Source organism: Rhinatrema bivittatum, chromosome 1 (assembly GCF_901001135.1).
Source record: "Rhinatrema bivittatum chromosome 1, aRhiBiv1.1, whole genome shotgun sequence".
NCBI lineage: Eukaryota > Metazoa > Chordata > Amphibia > Gymnophiona > Rhinatrematidae > Rhinatrema > Rhinatrema bivittatum.
This window is the reverse complement of record NC_042615.1, coordinates 407,431,968-407,455,172: the sequence shown is the minus strand read 5'-3', so window position 1 is coordinate 407,455,172 and position 23,205 is coordinate 407,431,968. Positions and strand designations below refer to the sequence as shown.

The following is a 23,205-nucleotide window of genomic DNA, read 5'->3' as shown; positions in this document are numbered from 1 at the left end:
CACAGCTCTGACCCGCAAGGAGGCATTTCTCACCGATGTCTACCTCCGGCATCCGGATCCCTCCAGACCGTTCATCGTGGAGGTCGTCGTCTCCAGTATTGTGGTAGGGGCGGTTCTCAGTCAACACTCCGACTCTGGCCAACTCCTTCCCTGCTCTTACTTCTCCAGGAATTTCTCTCCAGCTGAAAATAATTACTCTATCGGGGACAAGGAACTTTTGGCGATAAAGCTCGCCTTTGAAGAGTGGAGGCAGTGGCTCGAGGGATCGCAGCATACCACTACCGTATACACGGATCACAAGAACCTAGAGTTCTTGTCACAAGCTCAACGACTGAACCCCCGTCAAGCCCGCTGGGCCTTGTTCTTCAGCCGATTTGACTTCATTCTTCAATACCGACCTGCAGCCAAGAATCTCCGAGTGGATGCCCTTTCCCGCATTACGTGTGCCGAGGAGGATCAAGAACCTCCCCAATTCATCTTGGACCCGACTGAAGTCCGCCTGTCTGCACTAACTGTCCTCTCCCAGGACAGGACAGTGCTCCCTCACCGGGATCGGCTAACTGCCTTGCGCTGGGCTCATAACTCCCTCATCGGAGGACACGTTGGACGCGAGAGGACCTTGGAGCTCGTCAACCGGTTCTACTGGTGGCCCAACATCCGGCGGGATGTCACCTCCTATGTAAATTCGTGTCCTACCTGCGCACGCCAGAAGCCCAGTCCCGGGTCTCCTTGTGGGCTTCTACAGCCCTTACCGATTCCCACCGAACCATGGACCCACATAGCTATGGACTTCGTAGTGGACTTGCCCCCGTCCAGTGGGCATACGGTCATCTGGGTTACCGTTGACCGTTTTTCTAAGATGGTATACCTGGTTCCTCTACCGAAACTGCCTTCAGCCCCCGAACTGGCTCGCCTCTTTGCCCAGCATGTCTTCAAATTACATGGTCTTCCTATAGACATAGTTTCAGACAGGGGCTCTCAATTCGTTGCCCGCTATTGGAAAGCCCTCTGTAACTGCTTTAAGGTAAAGCTCAGCTTCTCCACAGCCTTCCACCCCCAGAGCAATGGACAAACCGAGAGAATGAATCGGACACTAAAGGCGTACCTTCGGGCTTTCATCAATGAGAGACAGGACAATTGGTCCGAACTCTTGCCCTGGGCCGAATTCGCGTACAACAACCAAGTTCACGCGGCTACCGGCAAATCCCCGTTCCACCTGGTCTACGGGAAACCACTCAGACCTCCACTACCGCTAGAAGCTCCCAGCGCCTCACCAGCCGTACAGATAACGGCCCGGCAGTTACAGACGTTGTGGCACTCCACGCAGAAACTCCTTCACCGCTCAGCCACGGCTGCCAAGCAAGCGGCCGATCGCCACCGAAGACCAGCTCCCACTTACCAGCCCGGGGATCGAGTCTGGCTCAGCACAAAAAACATCCACCTCCGGCTCCCATCCCGGAGATTCGCACCCAAGTTCTGTGGGCCATTTCAAGTCGCTGAGCGAGTAGGTCTGGTGTCATATCGCTTAAGACTACCATCATCCCTCCGAATCCACAACGTCTTTCATGCCTCTCTGCTTAAACCAGTGGTTCTCTCTCGGTTTCACCGCACGCCTCTGGCTCCTACAGATACTGCAGTTGATGAGGATTCCACGTATCAAGTGCGAGAGGTCCTGGATGTCCGTTTCCACAACCGTAGGTGGGAATACCTACTGGCATGGGAAGGCTGTGGTGACGAAGATAACACCTGGGAACCCAGCCATAACATCCTTGACAAGAGCCTTTTGCAGCAGTTCCATCAGGACCACCCAGGAAAACCAGGTCCTCTCAAGAGGGGCCGTAAAGGGGGGTGGGTACTGTTGCGGTCCCCACCGCTTCCCCTTCACTTTCCCTGAACAAGGCTCACCTTCACCACTGGAAACGCCGCGCTCCGTACGCCCGGGACCCCTGCAGCTCTGCCGGTTCCTCATGACGTCCGCCATTGCTTGCCTGTCTCCCCGCTGCCTCGCGCGCGCGTGTGAGGACGCACACTATGTGCGCACAGCTCCCGGAAGTCTGGCCCCGCCTGTGCTAACGACGCCACGCCCTAAGCCTGATTTAACCGGCGTCCGGACGCCTTCTCCTTGCCTTGCAACGAGGTTCACTACTGCCTAGTAGTTCTGAGTTGCGCTTTCTTCTGTTCCTCGCTCCTGTCTTGACCTTTGGATCGCCTTGACTTCGCTTCAGCTTGCCGCCTGCCTCCGACCTTGGATCGTTCCTGACTTCGCTTCAGCTTGCCGCCTGCCTCTGACCCCAGCCCGTTCCTGGCTCCGCTTCAGCCTGCTCCGGTTCACAACCAGCTACAGACTCCGTTCCAGTCTGCAGCCTGCTCCGGTTCACAGCCAACTACAGACTCCGTTCCAGTCTTCAGCCTGCTCCGGTTCACAGCCAGCTACAGACTCCGTTCCAGTCTTCAGTCTGCTCCGGTTCACAGCCAGCTACAAACTCCGTTCCAGTCTACAGCCTGCTCCGGTTCACAGCCAGCTACAGACTCCGTTCCAGCCTACAGCCAGCTCCAGTTCACAGCCTGTCTTCAACTCCTGCCTCACGGGCCAGCTTGCCACAGGTGTTGTTGCTGCCCGCTGTCCTACCTTCAGCCGGTTCTCTACCAGCATTGTTGGCCTACAGACTTTTGTGTTCTCTTTGGACTTTCTTTGCTACACCCTCTGCCCAGGCTTTCTCTGTTTATAGACTCTGAGCATTCTCCTAAGTCCCAAGGTTCCAGGACCCTACGGGCTCCTCCTGGGGGGTTTCTGGTTCCCGGGTGAACACCGCTAGCCTGTGGCTCCGCCTCCTGGCCTACCCTGCCTCCCTGGGTAGACCGGTCCAAGGGTCCACCATCCTGACTGCAGCCCCCTACTGCAACAGAAGGGGAGTTCTGTCTTGTGGAACATGCACTTCTCTAATTTAGCAAATAATTTATTCTCTCATAGTCGTTGCAGAACCTGTTGAACTTGGAGGATGTGTTGATCTAAGGATTTGGAGAATATCAGGATGTCGTCCAAATAAACAAAATTATGGGAGTAAAGCAGGTCTCAGAAGATATCGTTAATCATGGCCTGAAAAACTGCCAGGGCATTGCATAATATGAAAGTCATTACCAAATACTCATAATGCCCGTCACATGTGTTAAAAGCCATCTTCCATTCATCCCCTTCTCACATTCGTATGAGATTGTAGGCTCCCCACAAATCTAATTTAGTAAAAAAAAACTTGAGCACCTTTGATTCAATCGAATAATTCAGTAATAAGAGGAATTGGGTATCGTTTTTTTCTAGTAATAGCAGTTAGACCCATCCTTTTTTTTATTTTTTTTAACAAAAATGAAACCTGCCTTTGCTGGCGATGAAGATGGCCTAATGAAGCCCTGAGCTAGGTTTTCTTGGATGTACTGACTCATGGCCTCTGTTTCTGGTCCTGAGAGTGTGTAGACTCTCCCCCAGGGAGGAATTTTCCCAGCAATCAGGTCAATCCCGCAATCATAGTCATGATGGGGAGGCAGCTTCTCAGCCTCTTGCTTGCTGAACACATTCATGAAATCTGTGTATGGATCGGGAGGTTTCGATAACATGGATTTCATACAAAAAAGATTTCTGGAGGGAGGGCTTATGGAATACAGACAGTTTTTATGACAATCAGAACTCCAGCTGGCCAATTGTAATGTCCCCAGTCTATCCTGGGCTGATGCAGTCTTAACCAAGGCAGTCCCAGGATGATTTGGTTGATTGAAGAAGGTAAAACATACAATCGTATAGTCTCTTGATGTAGGACTCCAGTAGTCATAGAAATGGGTTCTGTGATATACGAAATTTTGTCGTTTAGAGGTTGTCCTGAAACTGAAGAAATAATGTGAGGCACCTTTACTTGTTTATTTATTTATTTTATTTAAAATAATTTATATACCGGAGGTTCCTGTATAATATACATATCACCCCGGTTCACAAAGAACAGTAACTATCGCTACAAATAGCGGTTTACATAGAACAGAATAAAAGAAGTTTTACATTGAACAAAAACTAAGTAACAAGTTTTTACATTGAAGTCAGCATGTGTAAATTTCTGATTAACAAAGGAAGAAAAAAAAAAATAGATCTGAATAACTCGTTGTGGGCTTGAAAAGACTTTTCTTCGTGTTCTTGGCTCTAGGGGAAAGCTTGTTTGAAAAGCCAAGTCTTAAGTTTCCCTTTAAATGTAGAGTGGCATGGTTCCAAACGAAGGTCTGGAGGGAGCGAGTTCCAAAGTGAAGGGCCCGCTGTGGATAATGCACGTTTCCTCAGAACGGATTTCGCAGGTTGTGTGATTAGTCTGTTCTGATAGGCGCTTCTGGTTGGTTTCATAGATGTGTGTAATTGAATTTGGAATGTTAGGTTGAGAGGTGCGATGTTGTGTAAGGCCTTATGTATCATCATTAAAGACTTGAACTGGATCCTGTATTTAGTGGGGATTTGAAGATGTTGGACTAAGTTTTCTTCAATAAAATTTCCCACTGCTCCAGTGTCCAGAAAACCCGCAAGTTAATGGTCTTTTGGTCAACAGAGAGTGTCACAGGAATCAGTATCTGTTGAGAGGATGTTGCTGGACCCAGGGGGGCCTCTCCTACCCACCCTATGTCTGGGAGTTTTCCGACTTCTGGGGACAAGATTTAGTGTAATGGCCAGTACCCGCACAGTAAAGACATAGATTCTGTCATCGTTGTCACTGCCGTTCTTCTACAGATATCCAGAATTCATCAATTTGCATCGGTTCCTCAGGAGCAGAGGAAGTCTCCTGAGGTTTGGATGCAATGAGCAGTCATTTGAATGAGGGGGCTAGATGCCTTTCTCTCGAGAACGTACTTGAAAATGGAGGTCCAGGTGAATAGCTAATCGAATTAAGTCCTCCAGGTAATCTGGTGGATCCCGACCGGCTAGCTCATCCGTTATATTGTCCGCCAGGCCTTGTCAAATAATGGCGGTGAGACTCTCCTCTCCCCACTGAAGGTCTGCAGCCAAAGTTTGAAATTGATCAGCATACTCTCCCACAGTTTTTGAACCTTGTCGAATCTGAATCATCTCCAAGGCTTCTGAGGCAGATGAAAGTCTTTAAGAAATTGATCTAAATTGTTTAGTAATATGTCATCTGGCTCCCAGAGGGGAGAGGCCCATGCCAAGGCTGATCCTTCTAGGAGGGATAGGATAAAAGTGACCTTTGTTTTGTCCGTGGGAAATAATGATGCTTGCAGAGAAAAATGCATCTTGCATTGATTAATAAACCCTCAACAGAGCTTCAGGTCTCCATTGAAGCATGGAGGGGGAGGTAAACGAAGGACGGGACTAGCCGGAGGAGATGAAGGTAGTGGGTGAGGTGCTACTGCCAAGGCATCCATGCGAGCTGCCAGTCTCTCCAGTACTCTTGTTACTTGATCCAGGACTCCCTGTTGTTGCTATACTCATGTTGAAAGTCCTGGAATAGCCTGTAAAGTCATCAGATCTACTGGGTCCATGGCCTCGGCTATCTGTTAGTTATCCAGCAGTTAATGTATATCTAATAAGTAGAATGACAGCCTTACCTGGATCATCCAAGAAGAGAGCAATCCTGCGCCCTGTAATGGACAGTCTTGGTCACCAGGATGGACGATAAACAAGATAGATTCTATGATAGTCCAATCCCGACAGGGCCGGCGGCAAGCTGGGCAATCCAGAGACAATCCGAGCTCAGGGCCGGTGGCAAGCCGGGCAATCCAGAGACAATCCGAGCTCAGGGCAGGCGGCAGGCAAGGCAATCCAGAGACAATCCAAGTTCAGGGCAGGCAGCAGGCAAGGCAAGTCCAGAGGCAATCCGAGTTCAGGGCAGGCAGCAGGCAAGGCAAGTCCAGAGGCAATCCGAGTTCAGAGCAGGCAGCAGGCAAGGCAAGTCCAGAGGTGATCCAAGCTCAGGGCAGGCAGCAGGCAAGGCAAGTCCAAAGGCAATCCAAGTTCAGGGCAGACAAGGCACATCCAGGAACAGACCAGGTCCAAATGAGAAAGCAGCGATCACTAAAAGAAGCACCAGCACAAGCAAGACTGTAGACGAGGCAAAGGCTTATGCGGAGCTGTCTACTTAAGTATTGTTTTTTTCCCGCACTAGACGTGGAGAGTGCCAGGAGGAACGCTTACGTAAGAGGTGGGGCCCAGTTGCATTGGCCCGCATCCAGCAGGCCCACGTAGCACGGCCCTGCTGGATGCGGCCCCAATCCTGTCGGACGATCAAGGACAAGACGGAGGTACAGGTTCCTCTTCTAACAGGGGGCAAAGCATGTTCCGAGGGTTTGTAATGGTATTGCTGATTCCTTATCTCATGCTAAGTGGGATTTGTTTCATAAGCAGGTACCCACAGCAAACAAACAGGGAACCCCAGTGCCAGAGCATCTGTGAAGGATTGGTCTTCAACCACCAGGGAGTTAGTACATAAATCCGTGGCCATAGCCACATGGTCCTCATACTTTCAAAGTTATGACTATGTGACAAGATTCTTAAAGCAACACGGTTGGACACAAGGACAAGTCGTGGAGGACCTGATAATAAAGTTTGTCTCTTTGGCAAATTTAATGGGGGCCTGAAGAGGCTCAGTGGTCAAGCACCTAGTGGGCCTGGCCTTCTTTTGGAAAGCCCATGAATGGGGAGACCCCAACAAGTCTTCTTGCTGAAGATGATGTTGGCCGGATCGTCAAGGAAGGTTGGGATGAACACTGACATATGAAGTTCCATCACACACGACCTATTGGAGACCCTATGGGTACTCTTAGCATCCATCTGCAGATCTGACTTCAAAACTAACCTATTTCATCTTGCCATCTCGCTGGCCTGTTTTGGAGCATTACAAGTGAGTGAGCTGGTCACAGCTAACAAGAATAACCCAGGAACCAGCAGCATACTTTTGCAGAATGTGTCATGGATGCCCTTAGCACTCATCATCAAGATACATAGGTCAAAAACCAACCAGACGGGAAAGGGTGCAATACCATCATTGAAACAGATCGAGATATGCAGCACTTGTCCGGTCCTCAACATGGAGAAGTACCTAGCGGTTTGACCACATGGGGGCGTACACGTATTAGTACACACCAACCAGGTCCCATTGACCATATATCAGTTCTCTGCAGTGATCAGAGTGACGGTGACAAAAATGGGACTGGATGCTAAGAAATTCACCACACACATCTTCAGGATTGAAGTGACCACAAGCGCTGTGCAAGCAGGTCTTCGGACTGACAGCATACAGCGAATAGGAAGATGGAGATCAGCAGCAGTCAATTCATATGTCAGGTTGGACCATGTGAGCACTCCTAATCTCGATTCTTAATTGTATTTTACAGATCCACTCCAGGCACAATGGATAGCTTGGATTACTGGACACTCTTTCATACACTGGGACGCTAGGAAGGCACATGAGCGACCATACGGACCACACTTGGGATTGGCACCTCACGGGCTGTTGGTCACTTGGATGGGGAAACAAGGTATGCATTAGGACCAGTTGTTGCCCTTTCTTCGGCACCTGAGGGATTTGAGGGCTGTTCCAGATGCCAGCATTGTACATTTGGGGGCCAACAACCTGAGTGAATTATCAAATAAGCAGCTGATTAGGAAGATCAAGAAGGACTTGGCTGAGTTATTGACTTGGTTCCCACTTACCGGTTTCTTCTAATCTGACATCATTCCTCATCCAAAGTTGAGAGATTCAAGGCTGTGGAGGAGGGGACACAAGAAGGTGACCCGGAAGATCAAAGTAAGGACCCTTAAGCTGGGCAGTCGTCAGATAAGACATGAATGAGCGGATGAAGGGTGGATGTGCTTTGTATAGGCCTGACAGAGTCCACCTGTCAGACATTAGTTATGATATATTTTTTGATGATATTTGATGATATTTGTTGATTTATATATTTATCTCTCTCTAATTGTTTCTTAGTTTAAACTCTGTACTGTCTTCCATTGCCCAGGTTTTATGCTCCCTGTTTAATGTAACTTTACTTTCTACCTTGATGTTAATTGGTTTCCCCTCAGTTACATTGTAAACCGGTACGATAAGACCTAGTCTTGAGCATCGGTATAGGAAAAGAAATTAAATAAATAAAATAAAATATTCAACAATACTCTGCAGGAGAATCTTGAAGAATGGTTGCTCGGGAGGGTTGTTGGCCCCAGCTAGATGGGGGGCGTGAGGCAAAGGCGTGCCCTATCTCATGCCTTCGGTGGTTACCTGGGCTGGTATGGGCAGTTTGGACGTGGTTCTTCTCCTCCTCCATACACTGAATTAGAGAATTGAACTGGAGGATGAGATTCCCTTTCATTCATGGGATACACAGAGTGGATAGTCTATACATAATCTTTAAATTAAGCTATTCTGTTGGATGTTGACAATGGGGATCAGCTCACCCAGGATAACTCTCGAGAAACTGAGAACCTCCATGGCATCTTTGAATGGCTTCAGGACATGTATCAGCTCTATTATGTGCATCCATTCATAATGCCCCAGGGGTCCATCCACACCTATCTCACCTTCCAGAACACACCGATGAAGAACTTCCTGTTGCCCCAATAACCTCTGCAGCATTAACTAGGTGGAATTCCACCTGATGCCCACTGCTTCCTGACATATGCAGCTGCTGCTGCCCATTCTTCATGCTCTGGTGAAAATGCCCCACTGTTTTCCTGCACTTATCAATCAGTTTTTTCAGGATTAATCTTCCATGTTCCTGCTTGGAAACCTTTTAGTGCCAGGTGCAACAAACTGTGCAAAGCAACTGATCTTCTTATAGACCCCCATCATGCACTGCTTTTTTTCATATTTTGACCATTGCCTATCTCAAAAAAATCAGGAATAACAAACCTGTCTCTGCTCTAGCTACCAGCTCTCCATCATCTTCATTATTGCTGCTATAAGATATTCACTGAGGGTGTAGCTGATATCCTACATGTCTATTGCTGCTCCATCCCGCTACAGCTACTGCTTACCTCTGCCTCAAACAGCTGCCAGCAATATGATGTCAAGGAAAGATAACATGTGTAACATTCTGGCTGGGCCAGCTATTCCTAGTGAAATGCATATTTCCCCTCTTACTCTGGCTAGGTACACCTGGCCTGCGAGCATGGCACTGGGGGTGGGATAAACATGCCTGCTGAATGTTGTCCAGGAGGGAACATTTTAATTAGGGAATAAAAATGCAACAGCCACTTAAATCCTAAATTCTATACCATCAGTAAGGGCTGGTGGTACAGGGCAATCATTTATCCAATGCAGTGTGTGACCACCCTAAATCTGCTGAGTCAAGGGACAGTTATGGCATTATCGCTTGCTACGTAGTAAACACTGTACTTAGTGTGCTAGCTTGTAGCTGATTTCAGAAGAAATAACTCTTGCAGTTTTGCTTATTCCATAGACTTTAATGGGAAATAAAAATAAATGCAAACAAAAGGTTTTGTTGACCTTTGGGGCATTGGCCATTCATATTCATTTCCCAAAATCCAAAACAAAAATGCCTAATTTGGTTCATAATTCTTAATCATTTTAAACAAATGCACAACCCTATATATATAGTGACAGGGGGACTGCAAAAATGGGATTGTAAGACTCAAAACTGAAGGAGAGAATGTGTAGAGGTTAATAAAGAGAAATGTTGAAAGATTTGGAATAGGATCACAGAAAACTGCCATACATAGAAATGGAAAAGAGATAGACCATAAACAATTTTCAGAGGATTATATTCATGAAGAGCTAGCAAAATAAAAAGTAGGTAAAGCAATGGGTCCAGACAGGTTACATTTTAAGGTACAAAGGGAAGTTAGGAATGTTGTGCAGGAGTGCTATCTGATATTTTCAATGCTTCTTTAGTATCAGGATTTATTCTAAAGGACTGGAGACAGGCAGAGGTGGCTCCTCTTTAGAAAAGTAGAAGTAAGTAGGCTTATGATAGTTACAGGCCAGTTAGTCTGATCTTGGTGATGAGTAAATTAATAGAATCTGTGCTAAAATGGAAGATAGTGCAGATTCTGGAATCCAATGGATTAAAGGATCTGGAGCAGCATGGTTTTACCAGAAGTAGTCTCATCAAATGAATTTCTCCAATTTCTTTGACTAGGTAACTAGAGAGTTAGATTAGGGGAGAGTGCTAGATGCAGTGTACTTGTTCAGCAAGGCCTTTAACATAGTTCTGCATAAGGACTTATAAACAAATTAAGTCTACTAGGTATGAGCCCTAAAGTGAATGACTGGGTTAGAAACTGGCTGAGTTCGAGGCAACAAAGGATACTGGTAAATGAAGTTCATGTTGAGGAAATGAAAGTTACCAGTAGGGTGCCATGAGGATCAGTCTTCAGCCCAGTTTTGTTTAACATTTTCATAAGCAATATTGAGGAAGGGTTATAGGGAAAAGTTGCCTGAAATATGTGAAAAACATAAGAAGGAATTTAAAGAAGATCAAATAATGGTCTAGAGTCTGGCAGCTAAAACTGAATGCTAAAAATTGTAGGGTCATGCATTTGTGTTGCAAACACCCAAGAAGAGAATTTAAGACCTGCGCAAGGACACATATGTGTGCATGTTTGCTGGTGCGTGCATATGGACATGGCGATTTTATAACATACACACATATCTGCACATGTGTTATAAGGCCTGTTACCCTTACAAAATGCTTTTTCTGCACTGGAGAATGTAGAAATCTCAGCATTAAATTTTGAAGTGATTTCTAAAAGTGAAATCACACAATGCATTCAGAAGCCCTTCAACAGAATCAAATGTCATAAAAGAAAGCTGCTTCTGCTGGAAGACTCAATCATCAGAGGAACCAATTTGGGAGCACATTTTGATGTTGACACAACAATTAAATGCCTTCCAGTATCCTCAGCTAGTAGAAATACAAACCAGTTTGTCCAAGTCATTGAAGAAGAAAGTAAGAACTTTGATATCAGTATTATCATCCATCTTGTGATCAATGACCTCAACAGAAATGGTTTCCATGAAGTACAAAAAAGATTTCCAAAATCTAGGAAAGATAAAACATACTGAGGTAGATTTTAAAAAAATGCGCGTTCACGTACTTTTGTTGGCGCACCAGTCGCAAACAAAAGTATGCTGGATTTTAGTAGATACGCGCGTAGCCGCTAAAATCCAGGATCGGCGCGCGCAAGGCTGCCGATTTTGGGCAGCCGGCGCGCGCCGAGCCGCGCAGCCTGCCTCCGTTCCCTCTGAGGCCGCTCCGAAATCGGAGCGGCCTCGGAGGGAACTCTCTTTCGCCCTCCCCTCACCTTCCCCTCCCTTCCTCTACCTAACCCACTCCCCCGGCCCTATCTAACCCCCCCCCACCTTTGTCCGCGGATTTACGCCTCCCGGAGGGAGAAGTAAATCCGCGCGCGCCAGCGGGCTGCTGGCGCGCCGAGACGCAACCCGGGGGCGGATCCGGATGGCGCGGCCATGCCCCCAGATCGCCCCGGGCCGAAACCATGCCCCCGGGCCCACCCCCGAAACGCCGGATCCCGCCCCCAAAACACGGCGTCGATCGGCCCCGCCCCCGACACGCCCCCGAAAAAAATCCCGGGACTTACGCGAGTCCCGTGGCTCTGCGCGCGCCGGCAGGCCTATGGAAAATAGGCGCGCCGGCGCACAAGGCCCTGCTCGCGTAAATCCGGGCGGATTTACGCGAGCAGGGCTTTTAAAATCCGCCCCACTGCGAAGACTATTGCCTTTTCAGAAGTACAACCTGTTCATGGAAAGGGAAACGAGAAGCTATGCCATTTAGATTATTTGAATTCGTGGCTCAAAACCTGGTGTACAGAAAGTGGTTTTGGATACATTGGAAGCTAGGGTCATGTATGGAGCAGTAAAAGGCTTTACGAAAAGGATGTCCTACATTTGTCTGTAGCAGGAAGGAGGATGCTAAGTGAGAAATTTAGATCATATATTAGCAGACATTTAAACTAAAGAATGGGGGTAGCAGGAAATGGCCAATTAAACTGACAAGTCACCCCCAAGCAATACAGAAAGTGGGAGGAGAAAATAGCAAAATCTATCAACTCAAAAAAGCAGAAAATATGACAAGGAAGTGCAACAAATCAAGAGAGAAAAATTGGAAAGCGATGACTACAAATACTTGCAGTTTGGGCAATAAAATCCCAGACCTGCAGGCCTTAATGGTGGAGGCAGACTTGGACATTGTTGCAGTCATAGAGACATGGTTCACGGATTCTCATGATTGGGATACAGCCTTAGTGATCTAAAACTTGTTAAAGAAGGACAGAGAGGTCATAAAATGGGGAGGAGTAGCTCTTTATGTCAAAAACAATGTCCAAGCAACTGAACTGCAAGGAATGTGGGGTAAAGAAGAAGCATTATGGGCCATCCTAAAAAAAGATGCTGGTGCAACCATTTTTAATGGAGTGGTTCACAGGCCTCTGACTCAAATGAAAGAACTAGACGGAGATCTGGTCAAAAACATCCAGAAGGTGGGAAAGAAGGGAGAAGTGTTGATTGTTGGAGATTTTAATCTTCTGAATGTACTGGAGAATCCCTTCTGTGAAAACTACCAGATGTAGAGAGATAGTGGATGCCACCTATCCCATGACTTTTTACTTTTCCTAGAAGCCTCTCATGAGGAACTTTGTCAAACGCCTTCTGAAAATCCAAGTATACTATATCTACCGGTTCACCTTTATCCACATGTTTATTAACTCCTTCAAAAAAGTGAAGCAGATTTGTGAGGCAAGACTTGCCCTGGGTAAAGCCATGCTGACTTTGTTCCATTAAACCATGTCTTTCTATATGTTCTCTGATTTTTATGTTTAGAACACTTTCCACTATTTTTCCTGGCACTGAAGTCAGGCTAACCGGTCTGTAGTTTCCCGGATCGCCCCTGGAGCCCTTTTTAAATATTGGGGTTACATTTGCTATCCTCCAGTCGTCAGGTACAATGGATGATTTTAATGATAAGTTACAAATTTTTACTAATAGGTCTGAAATTTCATTTTTTAGTTCCTTCAGAACTCTGGGGTGTATACCATCTGGTCCAGGTGATTTACTACTCTTCAGTTTGTCAATCAGGCCTACCACATCTTCTAGGTTCACCGTGATTTGATTCAGTCCATCTGAATCATTACCCATGAAAACCTTCTCCATTACGGGTACCTCCCCAACATCCTCTTCAGTAAACCCCGAAGCAAAGAAATCATTTATTCTTTCCGTGATGGCCTTATCTTCTCTAAGTGCCCCTTTAACCCCTCGATCATCTAACGGTCCAACTGAGTCCCTCACAGGCTTTCTGCTTCGGATATATTTAAAAAAGTTTTTACTGTGAGTTTTTGCCTCTACAGCCAACTTCTTTTCAAATTCTCTCTTAGCCTGTCTTATCAATGTCTTACATTTAACTTGCCAATGTTTATGCTTTATCCTATTTTCTTCTGTTGGATCCTTCTTCCAATTTTTGAATGAAGATCTTTTGGCTAAAATAGCTTCTTTCACCTCCCCTTTTAACCATGCCGGTAATTGTTTTGCCTTTTTTCCACCTTTCTTAATGTGTGGAATACATCTGGACTGTGCTTCTAGAATGGTATTTTTTAACTATGACCACGCCTCTTGGACATTTTTTACTTTTGTAGCTGCTCTTTTCAGTTTTTATCTAACAATTTTTCTCATTTTATCAAAGTTTCCCTTTTGAAAGTTTAGCACGAGAGCCTTGGATTTGCACATTGTTCCTTTTCCAGTCATTAAATCAAATTTGATCATATTATGATCACTATTGCCAAGCGGCCCCACCACCGTTACCTCTCTTACCAAGTCCTGTGCTCCACTGAGAATTAGATCTAAAATTGCTTCCTCTCTCGTCGGTTCCTGAACCAATTGCTCCATAAAGCTATCATTTATTCCATCCAGGAACGTTATCTCTCTAGCGTGACCCGATGATACATTTACCCAGTCTATATTGGGGTAATTGAAGTCTCCCATTATTACTGCACTACCAATTTGGTTAGCTTCCCTAATTTCTCTTAGCATTTCACTGTCCATCTCACTATCTTGACCAGGTGGACGGTAGTATACCCCTATCACTATAGTCTTCCCTGACACACAAGGGATTTCTACCCATAAAGATTCAATTTTTTATTTATTTATTTATTTATAGATTCTTTTATACCGCGGTACGTATAATTATACATCACCTCGGTTTACAGTGAAACAATAAATTAGCAACAGGCTTTACATATAACAGTTTAAACAGTAGAACATTTAACAGCTACAACCTTTATAGTAAAAAAAAAACAAAAAACGGGTTCAATGGTAACATGCTAACTTCATTAACTATAATAACCATATAATATTAATGTTCAAGAATTACGTATGAGTCATTAACTGTCAAAGGCAAAGTCCAATGTCACATTAAAGTCAATAAACAGAGGTTGTATGAAAGATGGTGGGAAAAGATTAGCAGTATGATAAAAATAAATGGATAGAGGAAGAACATGGAGTAGGATAGTAGGAATATAGGATAGCTGAATTTTAGGTAAACTATTAATTACTGAGCAAAGGCTTGTTCAAACAACCATGTTTTAAGGTTTTGTTTGAAAGTTTTGTGACAGGATTCAAGACGCAGGTCCAACGGCATGTTGTTCCAGATATTGATACCAGCTATGGAGAATGAGCGGTCTCTGGTGGATACGTGTTTGATGTATTTTAGAGGATGAGCAGCTAATTTCGCTTGGTGAATATTTCTAATTGGTCTGTTAGAGGTGTGAAAAATAAACTGATCAGAAAACCATTGCATCTCTTGGTTGTGAATTGATTTGTGGATGAGTGAGAGTACTTTAAATGTAATCCTGTAGGATACTGGCAGCCAATGTAGGAACATGAGTGCTGGTGTAATGTGTTCATGCCGTCGAGTGTTAGTAAGTAAACGAGCAGCGGAATTCTGCAACATCTGTAATGGTTGAATTGTATTTTTTGGGAGACCCAGAAGTAGTGCGTTACAATAGTCAATTTTTGGTAGAATTGTGGCTTGTAACACAGTCCGGAAGTCCTGAGGATGTAATAGCGGTTTAATTCTTTTCAGTGTATGTAACTTGAAGAAGCCGCTCTTAATTGTGTTCGAGATGAAATTCTTCAAGGATAAGTGATTATCAATCATGACCCCAAGACTGCGAACATGCTTCAACTCGCAATGATCTGTTGTTGAGGTAGGTGAAGGTGAAGTGTTAGAGGTGGTGTTCTTGTGTGGTGTAATGATAAGGAGTTCGGTCTTGTTTGTGTTGATTGCAAGAAAGTTTTCCAAGAGTAGATTTTTTATCTCAGCAAGTGCTGATTCCCCGGTTTTCATGGCATTAGAAAGTGAATCATTTATGGGGATGATGATCTGTACGTCGTCGGCGTATATGAAATGACGGAGATCCAATTTCATCAGTAGTTTACAGAGCGGAGATAGATACACGTTGAACAGAGTTGAAGAAAGGGAGGACCCTTGTGGAACACCTTGTGATAGATTTCTAGGTTTTGAAGTTTGGTGTCCCATCTTGACACTGTATGTCCTATCTTTCAGGAAAGATTGTATCCAGGATAAGGCAGTGCCGGTGATGCCAATTTGTGAAAGGAGAGAGAGAAGGGTAATGTGATTGACAGTGTCAAATGCTGAAGAGATATCAAGTAGGGCCAGAAGATAAGAGTGACCAGTGTCAAGGGATTTTAGAATGGAGTCTGAGAGGGACACAAGCAGGGTTTCAGTGCTATGATTCTTCCTGAATCCGTATTGTGAAGGGAAAAGTAATTGATTTTCGTCTAGAAAGTCAGTTAGTTGTTTGTCTCATGCAGGATGTTTATCCTGTTGGATTCTATGCCATCCCGGACATAAAGTGCCACACCTCCTCCCGAGTGCTCCTCTCTGTCATTACGATATAATTTGTACCCTGGTATAGCACTGTCCCATTGGTTATCCTCTTTCCACCATGTCTCTGAGATGCCAATTAAGTCGATGTCATCATTTACTGCTATACATTCTAATTCTCCCATCTTACTTCTTAGACTTCTGGCATTAGCATACAAACATTTCAAAGTTTGTTTTTTGTTTGTATATATCTACTGTAATTTTAAACTTGAAAATTGTCTTGACTTTGCATTTTTCATTTTTCTACAGAAGGATATGAGGATCACTCTTTGAGCATGCAGTATAATTAAATGGCTTTCTTTTTTTACTTTTTATTTACATTTATTGCACATTATTCAAGAAAATACTTATCAGAACTGCAATGACAAAAAATGACTCTCCCATTATCTGTTAAGAATAGATGCAGAAATACTTTTTATGTTCTTTTCATGTATTATTGTAAATGAATTTGTAGAAAATAGTTTAACCAGTAAAGTCAACATTTTAAACTATGTTTGGATTGTTTTATTCTATTTTTGGTTTTATGTGATTGTGGCTATGTTTACTCTATAATCCACTTTGTAGCCTTATGGAAGATAAGATTATTAAGTTTGAAAATAAATAAATACAGGTTACAATGTTATCACAGCCAGAGGTTTCATTTTCATACTATGACCTTTAGCATAATGGGAGGCTTATAAATTAAAGTGCAAATTTATTTTGCACACAAAATGGTAGATTTTAAAACCTTTTGGGCGGATTTTAAAACCCCTGCGCGCGTAAATCCTTCCTTCTGGATTTACGTGTGCAGGGCCCTCGCGCGCCGGCGCGCCTATTTTGCATAGGCCGCCGGCGCGCACAGAGCCCCGGGATGCGCGTAAGTCCCAGGGCTTTCTGTCGGGCGTGGCTGGGGCGTGGCGGGATGACGCGGCGTTTCGGGGGCGGGGCGCGGCGTTTCGGGGGCGGCAATGGGGGCGTGGTTTCGGCCTGGGGGCATTCCGGGGGCATGGCTGCGGCCTCCGGAACAGGCCCCGGGACCGGACCACGGAGCGGGGCAGCCGGCCGACGCGCGCAAAGTTAAGGGGGGGTTTAGATAGGGCCGGGGGGGTGGGTTAGGTAGGGGAAGGGAGGGGAAGGTGGGGGGAGGGCGAAGGAAAGTTCCCTCAGAGGCCGCTCCGAAATCAGAGCGGCCTCGGAGGGAACAGGCAGCGCACGCTGGGCTCGGCATGCGCAGGTTGCACAAATGTGCACCCCCTTGCGCGCGCCGACCCCGGATTTTATAAGATACGCGCGGCTATGCGCGTATCTTATAAAATCCAGCGTACTTTTGTTCGCGCCTGCTGCGTGAACAAAAGTACGCGCTCGCGCAAGTATTTAAAATCTGCCCCTTTGTGTGTGCAGAAACAGCCACATTCATGTGTAAACTATACAAATTTTAAATAGCTGTGCCTAGAAAAGAGGCAGGGCCAGCACTGACAGGTAACTTGGTAGGAGAGAGAAAGAGAGAGACAGACTCTTTATAAGGCTTAGTCTGATACCCTGTATATGTACCAATGTAAGGGGGCACTTTGATTCGAGGTGAGTTTTTGGGAGGTGGGTTGGAGTTAGGGGGGTTGGGTTACAGATGCATTCAGAGGTATCCATTGTAAAACTGACATCATTAAAGAATTTTTGACCTTATAAATGATGAAAAGGAGTTGATTTGTACAATGGAGCTAGTAGACACTGCAGTGTACAAATCAACTTGTCATGTTAGAATTTTCATCACTTAGAAGGTCAAAAATTCTTTAATGATGTCAATTTTACAATGGATATCTCTGAATGCGTCTGTAACATCACCCCCCCCCCCCCTTACTCCAACTCACCTCCAAAAACTTACCTCAAATCACAGTGCCCCCTTACATTGGTACATATATAGAGTATCAGACTGAGCCTTATAAAGAGTCTCTCTCTCTCATACACTCAGCTGTGGCCCACATAAGATATATATATGCAAAGAGTATTTATAACCTGTGCACAGCCCTTTTAAAAACTTTGGCATTTTTCATAGTTTTTGTGCAAAGGTCCATTATGTTACAAATTTAGCAAAATTGCAAGTAGTAAACATTAACTAGGGACCTTTGTTTTCAGTTTTTATTTCATTTTCCCTAGGAATTTCAATGTTATAACAAAAAACAATAAGTAGAATGACTTTTCCACTGATTTTTCTCATATGTTCTAAAAAAGTAATTTTTCCACTTTTTGTTTTTTTCTTGCAACACTAAAATTCCCAGGAAATATAAAGTAAAACAGAAACTAAAGGTCCTTGAATTTAACATAGTCCACCAGTGCTCAAGTTTAATAAAATTCTGAATTAATGTGTTCCTTTGGCGCAATATCTCGCAAAGCACCTCATTAATTTAGAATTCAACAAAAGATGGGGGCTCATCTTCATGCACAAGTTTTCTACCCAGCACATTTACATGGGTCGAAAACTTGCAACAAATGAGGCCGCTAACCCATGGGAAATCTTCCAGATTAATACATCAGCCACTAGGAAAAGATTGGCATTAAGGATGCTGTGGAAGCAGTGTTCATAACCTCTGGGAGGCAGGGTGTCCCTGCTATTGCAGAACATCGACTCAGCTCACTGCTAAAAGCACTCTTGTGCTTGGCTCTAGCAATAATCAAAGTATGTGAATTTCAGGGAAGGCTATATGTAATACAATTAAAAACAAAGTTAAATTAATGATAGCTGGGCATGAAGGCTTATGGTCCCATAATCCCAGTAGGCATTGCTTCTGATTGACCTGGAAATTGAATGGAACAAAAGACATTTTCTGGATGAAGAATACTTTACTGTATCCCCATCCTCTCACCCACACAAACAAAACTGTTAGAAAGCATACTGCATCATTTTTTTAAATTACATCTGACCTGTACTTTTTGTTTCTACAGTTAGCCAGCAAAGTAACACCTGAACTGTATTTTTTTTGTTTTTTTTCTAGTTATTTAATACAACGATTGATACTTCTGAAAAAAGTGATGATCTAAACCTGCGTCTGGCAACCCTGCTTAGTCAAACTCTGTTGACAGCTTATACTAATATTTCACGAGGTCTTTTTGAACAACATAAACTTATATATAGCTTTATGCTTTGTGTGGAAATAATGAGGCAGAAAGAAGAAATCACTGAATCAGAATGGAATTACTTTCTCAGAGGAGCAGCAGGCTTAGATAAGGTATGCTTATGTAAAATTATTTAACAAATTATTATGTACCTGTATACTGATAACTAAATCTATTGAGGATCACAATTTTCAAATCTATTTGCATGGATATATAGTGATTTGCCTGTGTATTGTGATTGAAAATTGCCATCCCACAATCTGACTGTGGAGTCACTTTAGAGTTATGGAGGATAAGCATTTTGTAGAATGCATTCACTGTCAGAAGTCCATCAGTAGAGAAAAGGTACTGCCCCATCCTTCAAATAGTGGTATGTATTATTAATTGCAAAAAAACCAAACCATCATTTATTGTTGGATTCAGGGGAAAGTAAATCTAGTCTGGGGATCTTGTCCTTCACTCAAAGCAGTGATAGAAGAAAGAAAGTCACAGCAAAGGGAAAGTCCACCTCCAATGAGACTGAAAGCCAGCAGCCCTCACCCTCATGTCAGCAGAAAGCTACCATAGAGCAGATGGGGTAGGGTCCTACATTACTGTCCCAGTGCAAAAGGCAGGCAGCATTGAAGGTGATGACCTGGGGCACCAGGGAAATGCTTGTCTTGGATGACCAGCCCCTGTAAGTAATTGAAAATGTAAGATATAAGCTGCTACAAAGTGTTCTTCAGGACATTTATCAGGTGGGTGATCCCTACTGTGTATGCTCAGTGCCATACTGGATACAAATGCAACTAGCCAAGACAAAGGAGTGTAGCATCCATTTCATCACTGGTATCTGGACTAGAAAAAATGCTATGCATGCCTAATTCCCCCTGATAGCACACTGGTGGCAGCTGGATGTGGCAGGAACAGGCAGCAACTCTGAGGGTGGGTGGAAGGTACACCAACAAGGTACAGGTGGACTGTGCTTCACACCTAGGTAATGGCCAAATTCATAGCTCGACCCATATCTTAGCAGTAATAAGAGGGATGATGAAGGGCTGGTGGCTAAGCTAAAAACATAAGTTTTTACATTTTGTTTTTACAGACAGTAGTATCAACATGACAAGGGCAGAGGGTCATGGGGTCTAAAAGGGGTTCCAAGGCTTTTCACACTTGCTGCACCTGGCAGTAAGGGATGCCCTGGGGCCAAGGAAGTGGTAGCTTTGTCCTGTGGGAGCTGATAGAGCACTGCAGGAAAATAGTAAGGCATTTTAAACTGCAAGCATTAATGATAGACAGCAGCTCTATGAGAAATAGGAAGCAGTGGTGGCTTATTTAGGATGTATTTTATATTTTAATTGTAAAACATCATATCTATATGCTGAATATAGCTACTACCGTGTAGTCTATATTAGATAAAGTGTGGAAACCTCATAAAAAAGGTGGGCTTCTTTATATAAAAGATAGCCCACGTTCTGCCAGCTGTGGAGCTGGTATGGTATAAACTTACAGTCAATTGAATAGCTTAAGACTGTATTATCAACTTTTAATCATCGGTTTCCCCACTTGGGGTACATTTTATAAAAGTACGCCCGCACGTACTTTTGTTCGCGCAACAAAAGTATGCCGGATTTTAATAGTATCTTATAAAATCTGGGGTTGGCGCGCGCAAGGGGGTGCACATTTGTGCAACTTGCGCCCGCCGAGCCCTGCACGCGCTGCCCGTTCCCCCCCCCCCCCCCACACCTTCCCCTCCCTTCCCCTAACTAACCCGCCCCCCGGCCCTAACTAATTCCCTCCCCCACCTTTATCGTGAAAGTTATGCCTGCCCAAGGCAGGCGTAACTTGCGCCAGGCCGGCTGCCGGCACGCCAGGGTCTGGTCCGGGGGCTGGTCCTGGAGACCAGAACGCCCCCCCATGACACGTCGGCCGTGACACGCCCCCCGACACGGCCCAGGAATGCCCCCGAGAAGGCACAGTCCAGCGACACGCCCCCGACATGCCCTCGACATGCCCCCCCCCCCCCCCCCCAGGAAAGCCACGGGACTTACGCGCGTCCTGGGGCTTGCGCGCGCTGCCGAGCTTATGCAAGATAGGCTCGGTGCGCACGGGGGGGGGGGGGGGTTGGGGTATGTTTTCGGGGGTTATGCACGTAACCTACGCACGTAACCCTTTGAAAATCTACCCCTTAGGTTTCAGTCCATTTTTTGGAAACCAGTTTTAAAAAAAAATTTTTTTTTTTTTTTTAACCTTCAATAGGCAGTAATGAAACACTTATCATTGCAGGAGTTGGACAGAGTCTGGAACAACACAACCCGACACGGCTCGTGTTTCTTAGGCTTCGTCAGGGGAGGTGAAGTTAAATTCAGTGTCTACAATAATGGGTACATTTTAAAAAAGAGCGCGCGCGCGTACTTTTGTTTGCTCACCAGGCGCGAACAAAAACACGCTGGATTTTATAAGATACGTGCGTAGCCGCGCGTATCTTATAAAATCCTGGGACGGCGCGCGCAAGGGGGTGCACATTTGTGCAACTTGCGCGCACCGAGCCCTGCACGCGCTGCCTGATTCCTACACACCCCCCCCCCCCGCACCTTCCACTCCCTTCCCCTACCTAACCCACCCCTCCGGCCCTATCTAGACCCCCCTACCATTATTTGAAAAGTTACTACTGCCTCCGGGCAGTAATAACTTATGCCTGCTGGCGCGGCAGACCCCGACACAGGCCGCTGTGTCGGGGCACTCGGCCACGCCCCCGGACCGCCCACACGCCCCCGAACATGCCCCCGAGCCGACACCACGCCCCCTGGCCATGCCCCCGATCGCCCCTTTTTGCAAGCCCCGGGACTTACACGCGTCCCAGGACTTGCGCGCGCCGCAGAGCCTATGGAAAATAGGCTCGGCGCACGCAGGGCCGTTTTAGAAGGGTTACGCGCGTAATCCTTTTAAAATCCGGCCCTAAGAAAGCAAATAATGCCATTGACATTCTTATTAGTATTAAGAATTAACTCATGTCGCTACACAAGTAATCCATACGTTCCTAATGTCTGACTGGCTGCATGCTCTGCTACTCGGTCTCAGCTTTAGCGAACACCGGGATTTGCCATTTTTTTATCAGACTATTTAAACCATCTAACAGTTTCAGAAAGAACTAATCAGAAAACTGAGCAACAGGTCGAAAGGCCAATCAGAAATTATAGCAACGAAGATCATTCGACACAAACATTTAAACCATCAGGTGATTGGGACGCAAGTGTGAAAATCCACCACTGCTGGCGATAATTAAGTAGGTAGCCAAGATCTCCTCCACGGTTGCTCTTAACCACTTTTTCTAAGACAGTCCACTTGAGCTGATCAAAAGTATGGTTGACCATCGGAGCCTCGATGTTGCCTGTATTTAACTGGCTCCTATGTTCCCGTAACCGTATTTTGATGTGCCTGCTGGTGCGGCCCAGATAGAGTAGTGGGCAAGTGCATTGAAACAAATAAACTATGTGTGCAGATTCGCATGTTGTATTGTGTTTCTTTTTGTACATTCTTCCAGTAGTCGGGTGATGCCAAGAATTACCCTCAATGGTATTAATACACTTATCGCACTTGCCACCCTGACTATGGGTACCTTCCATCAGGGATTGACCATCCAGAGAAAGGGAAGCGTGCACAACATGGTCTCAAATATTTTTGCTTCTTTGATATATATTTGCATGCAGCCAGGCAGACATTAGGAACGTATGTATTACTTGAGCAGCGACATGAGTTAATTTTTAATACTAACAAGAATGTCAATGGCATTATTTGCTTCTTATTGTAGACACTGAATTTAACTTCACCGCCCCTGACGAAGCCTAAGAAACACGAGCAGTGTCGGGTTGTGTTGTTCCAGACGCTGTCCAAGTCCTGCAATGATAAGTGTTTCATTACTGCCTATTGATGGTTCAAAAAAAAAAAAAAAAAAGTGATTTCCAAAAAATGGACTAAAACCTAACGGGCGGATTTTAAATGCCCTGCTCGCGTAAATCCGCCGGGATTTATGCAAGCAGGGCCCTCGCGCACTGGCGCGCCAATTTTGCATAGGCTGCCGCAGAGCCCCGGGATGTGCGTAAGTCCCGGGGTTTTTTTAAGGGGGCCTGTCGGGGGCGTGTCGGGGGCGGGGTCGAATGACGCGGCGTTTTGGGGGCGGGACACGGCGTTTCGGGGGCGGGACCGGGGGCGTGGCGCCGGCCCGGG

At 45.4% G+C, this 23,205-nt stretch overlaps 1 protein-coding gene across 1 annotated transcript in view; it reads left to right on the top strand.

Annotated features, from left to right (window-relative positions):
• The window catches only part of DNAH6 (dynein axonemal heavy chain 6), a 3,261,518-nt gene that overhangs the window by 2,576,967 nt on the left and 661,346 nt on the right, over positions 1–23,205 (top strand). The window contains 1 exon segment of the mRNA XM_029602297.1: positions 18,879–19,112. Within this exon segment, the coding sequence (XP_029458157.1) occupies positions 18,879–19,112 (234 nt within the window).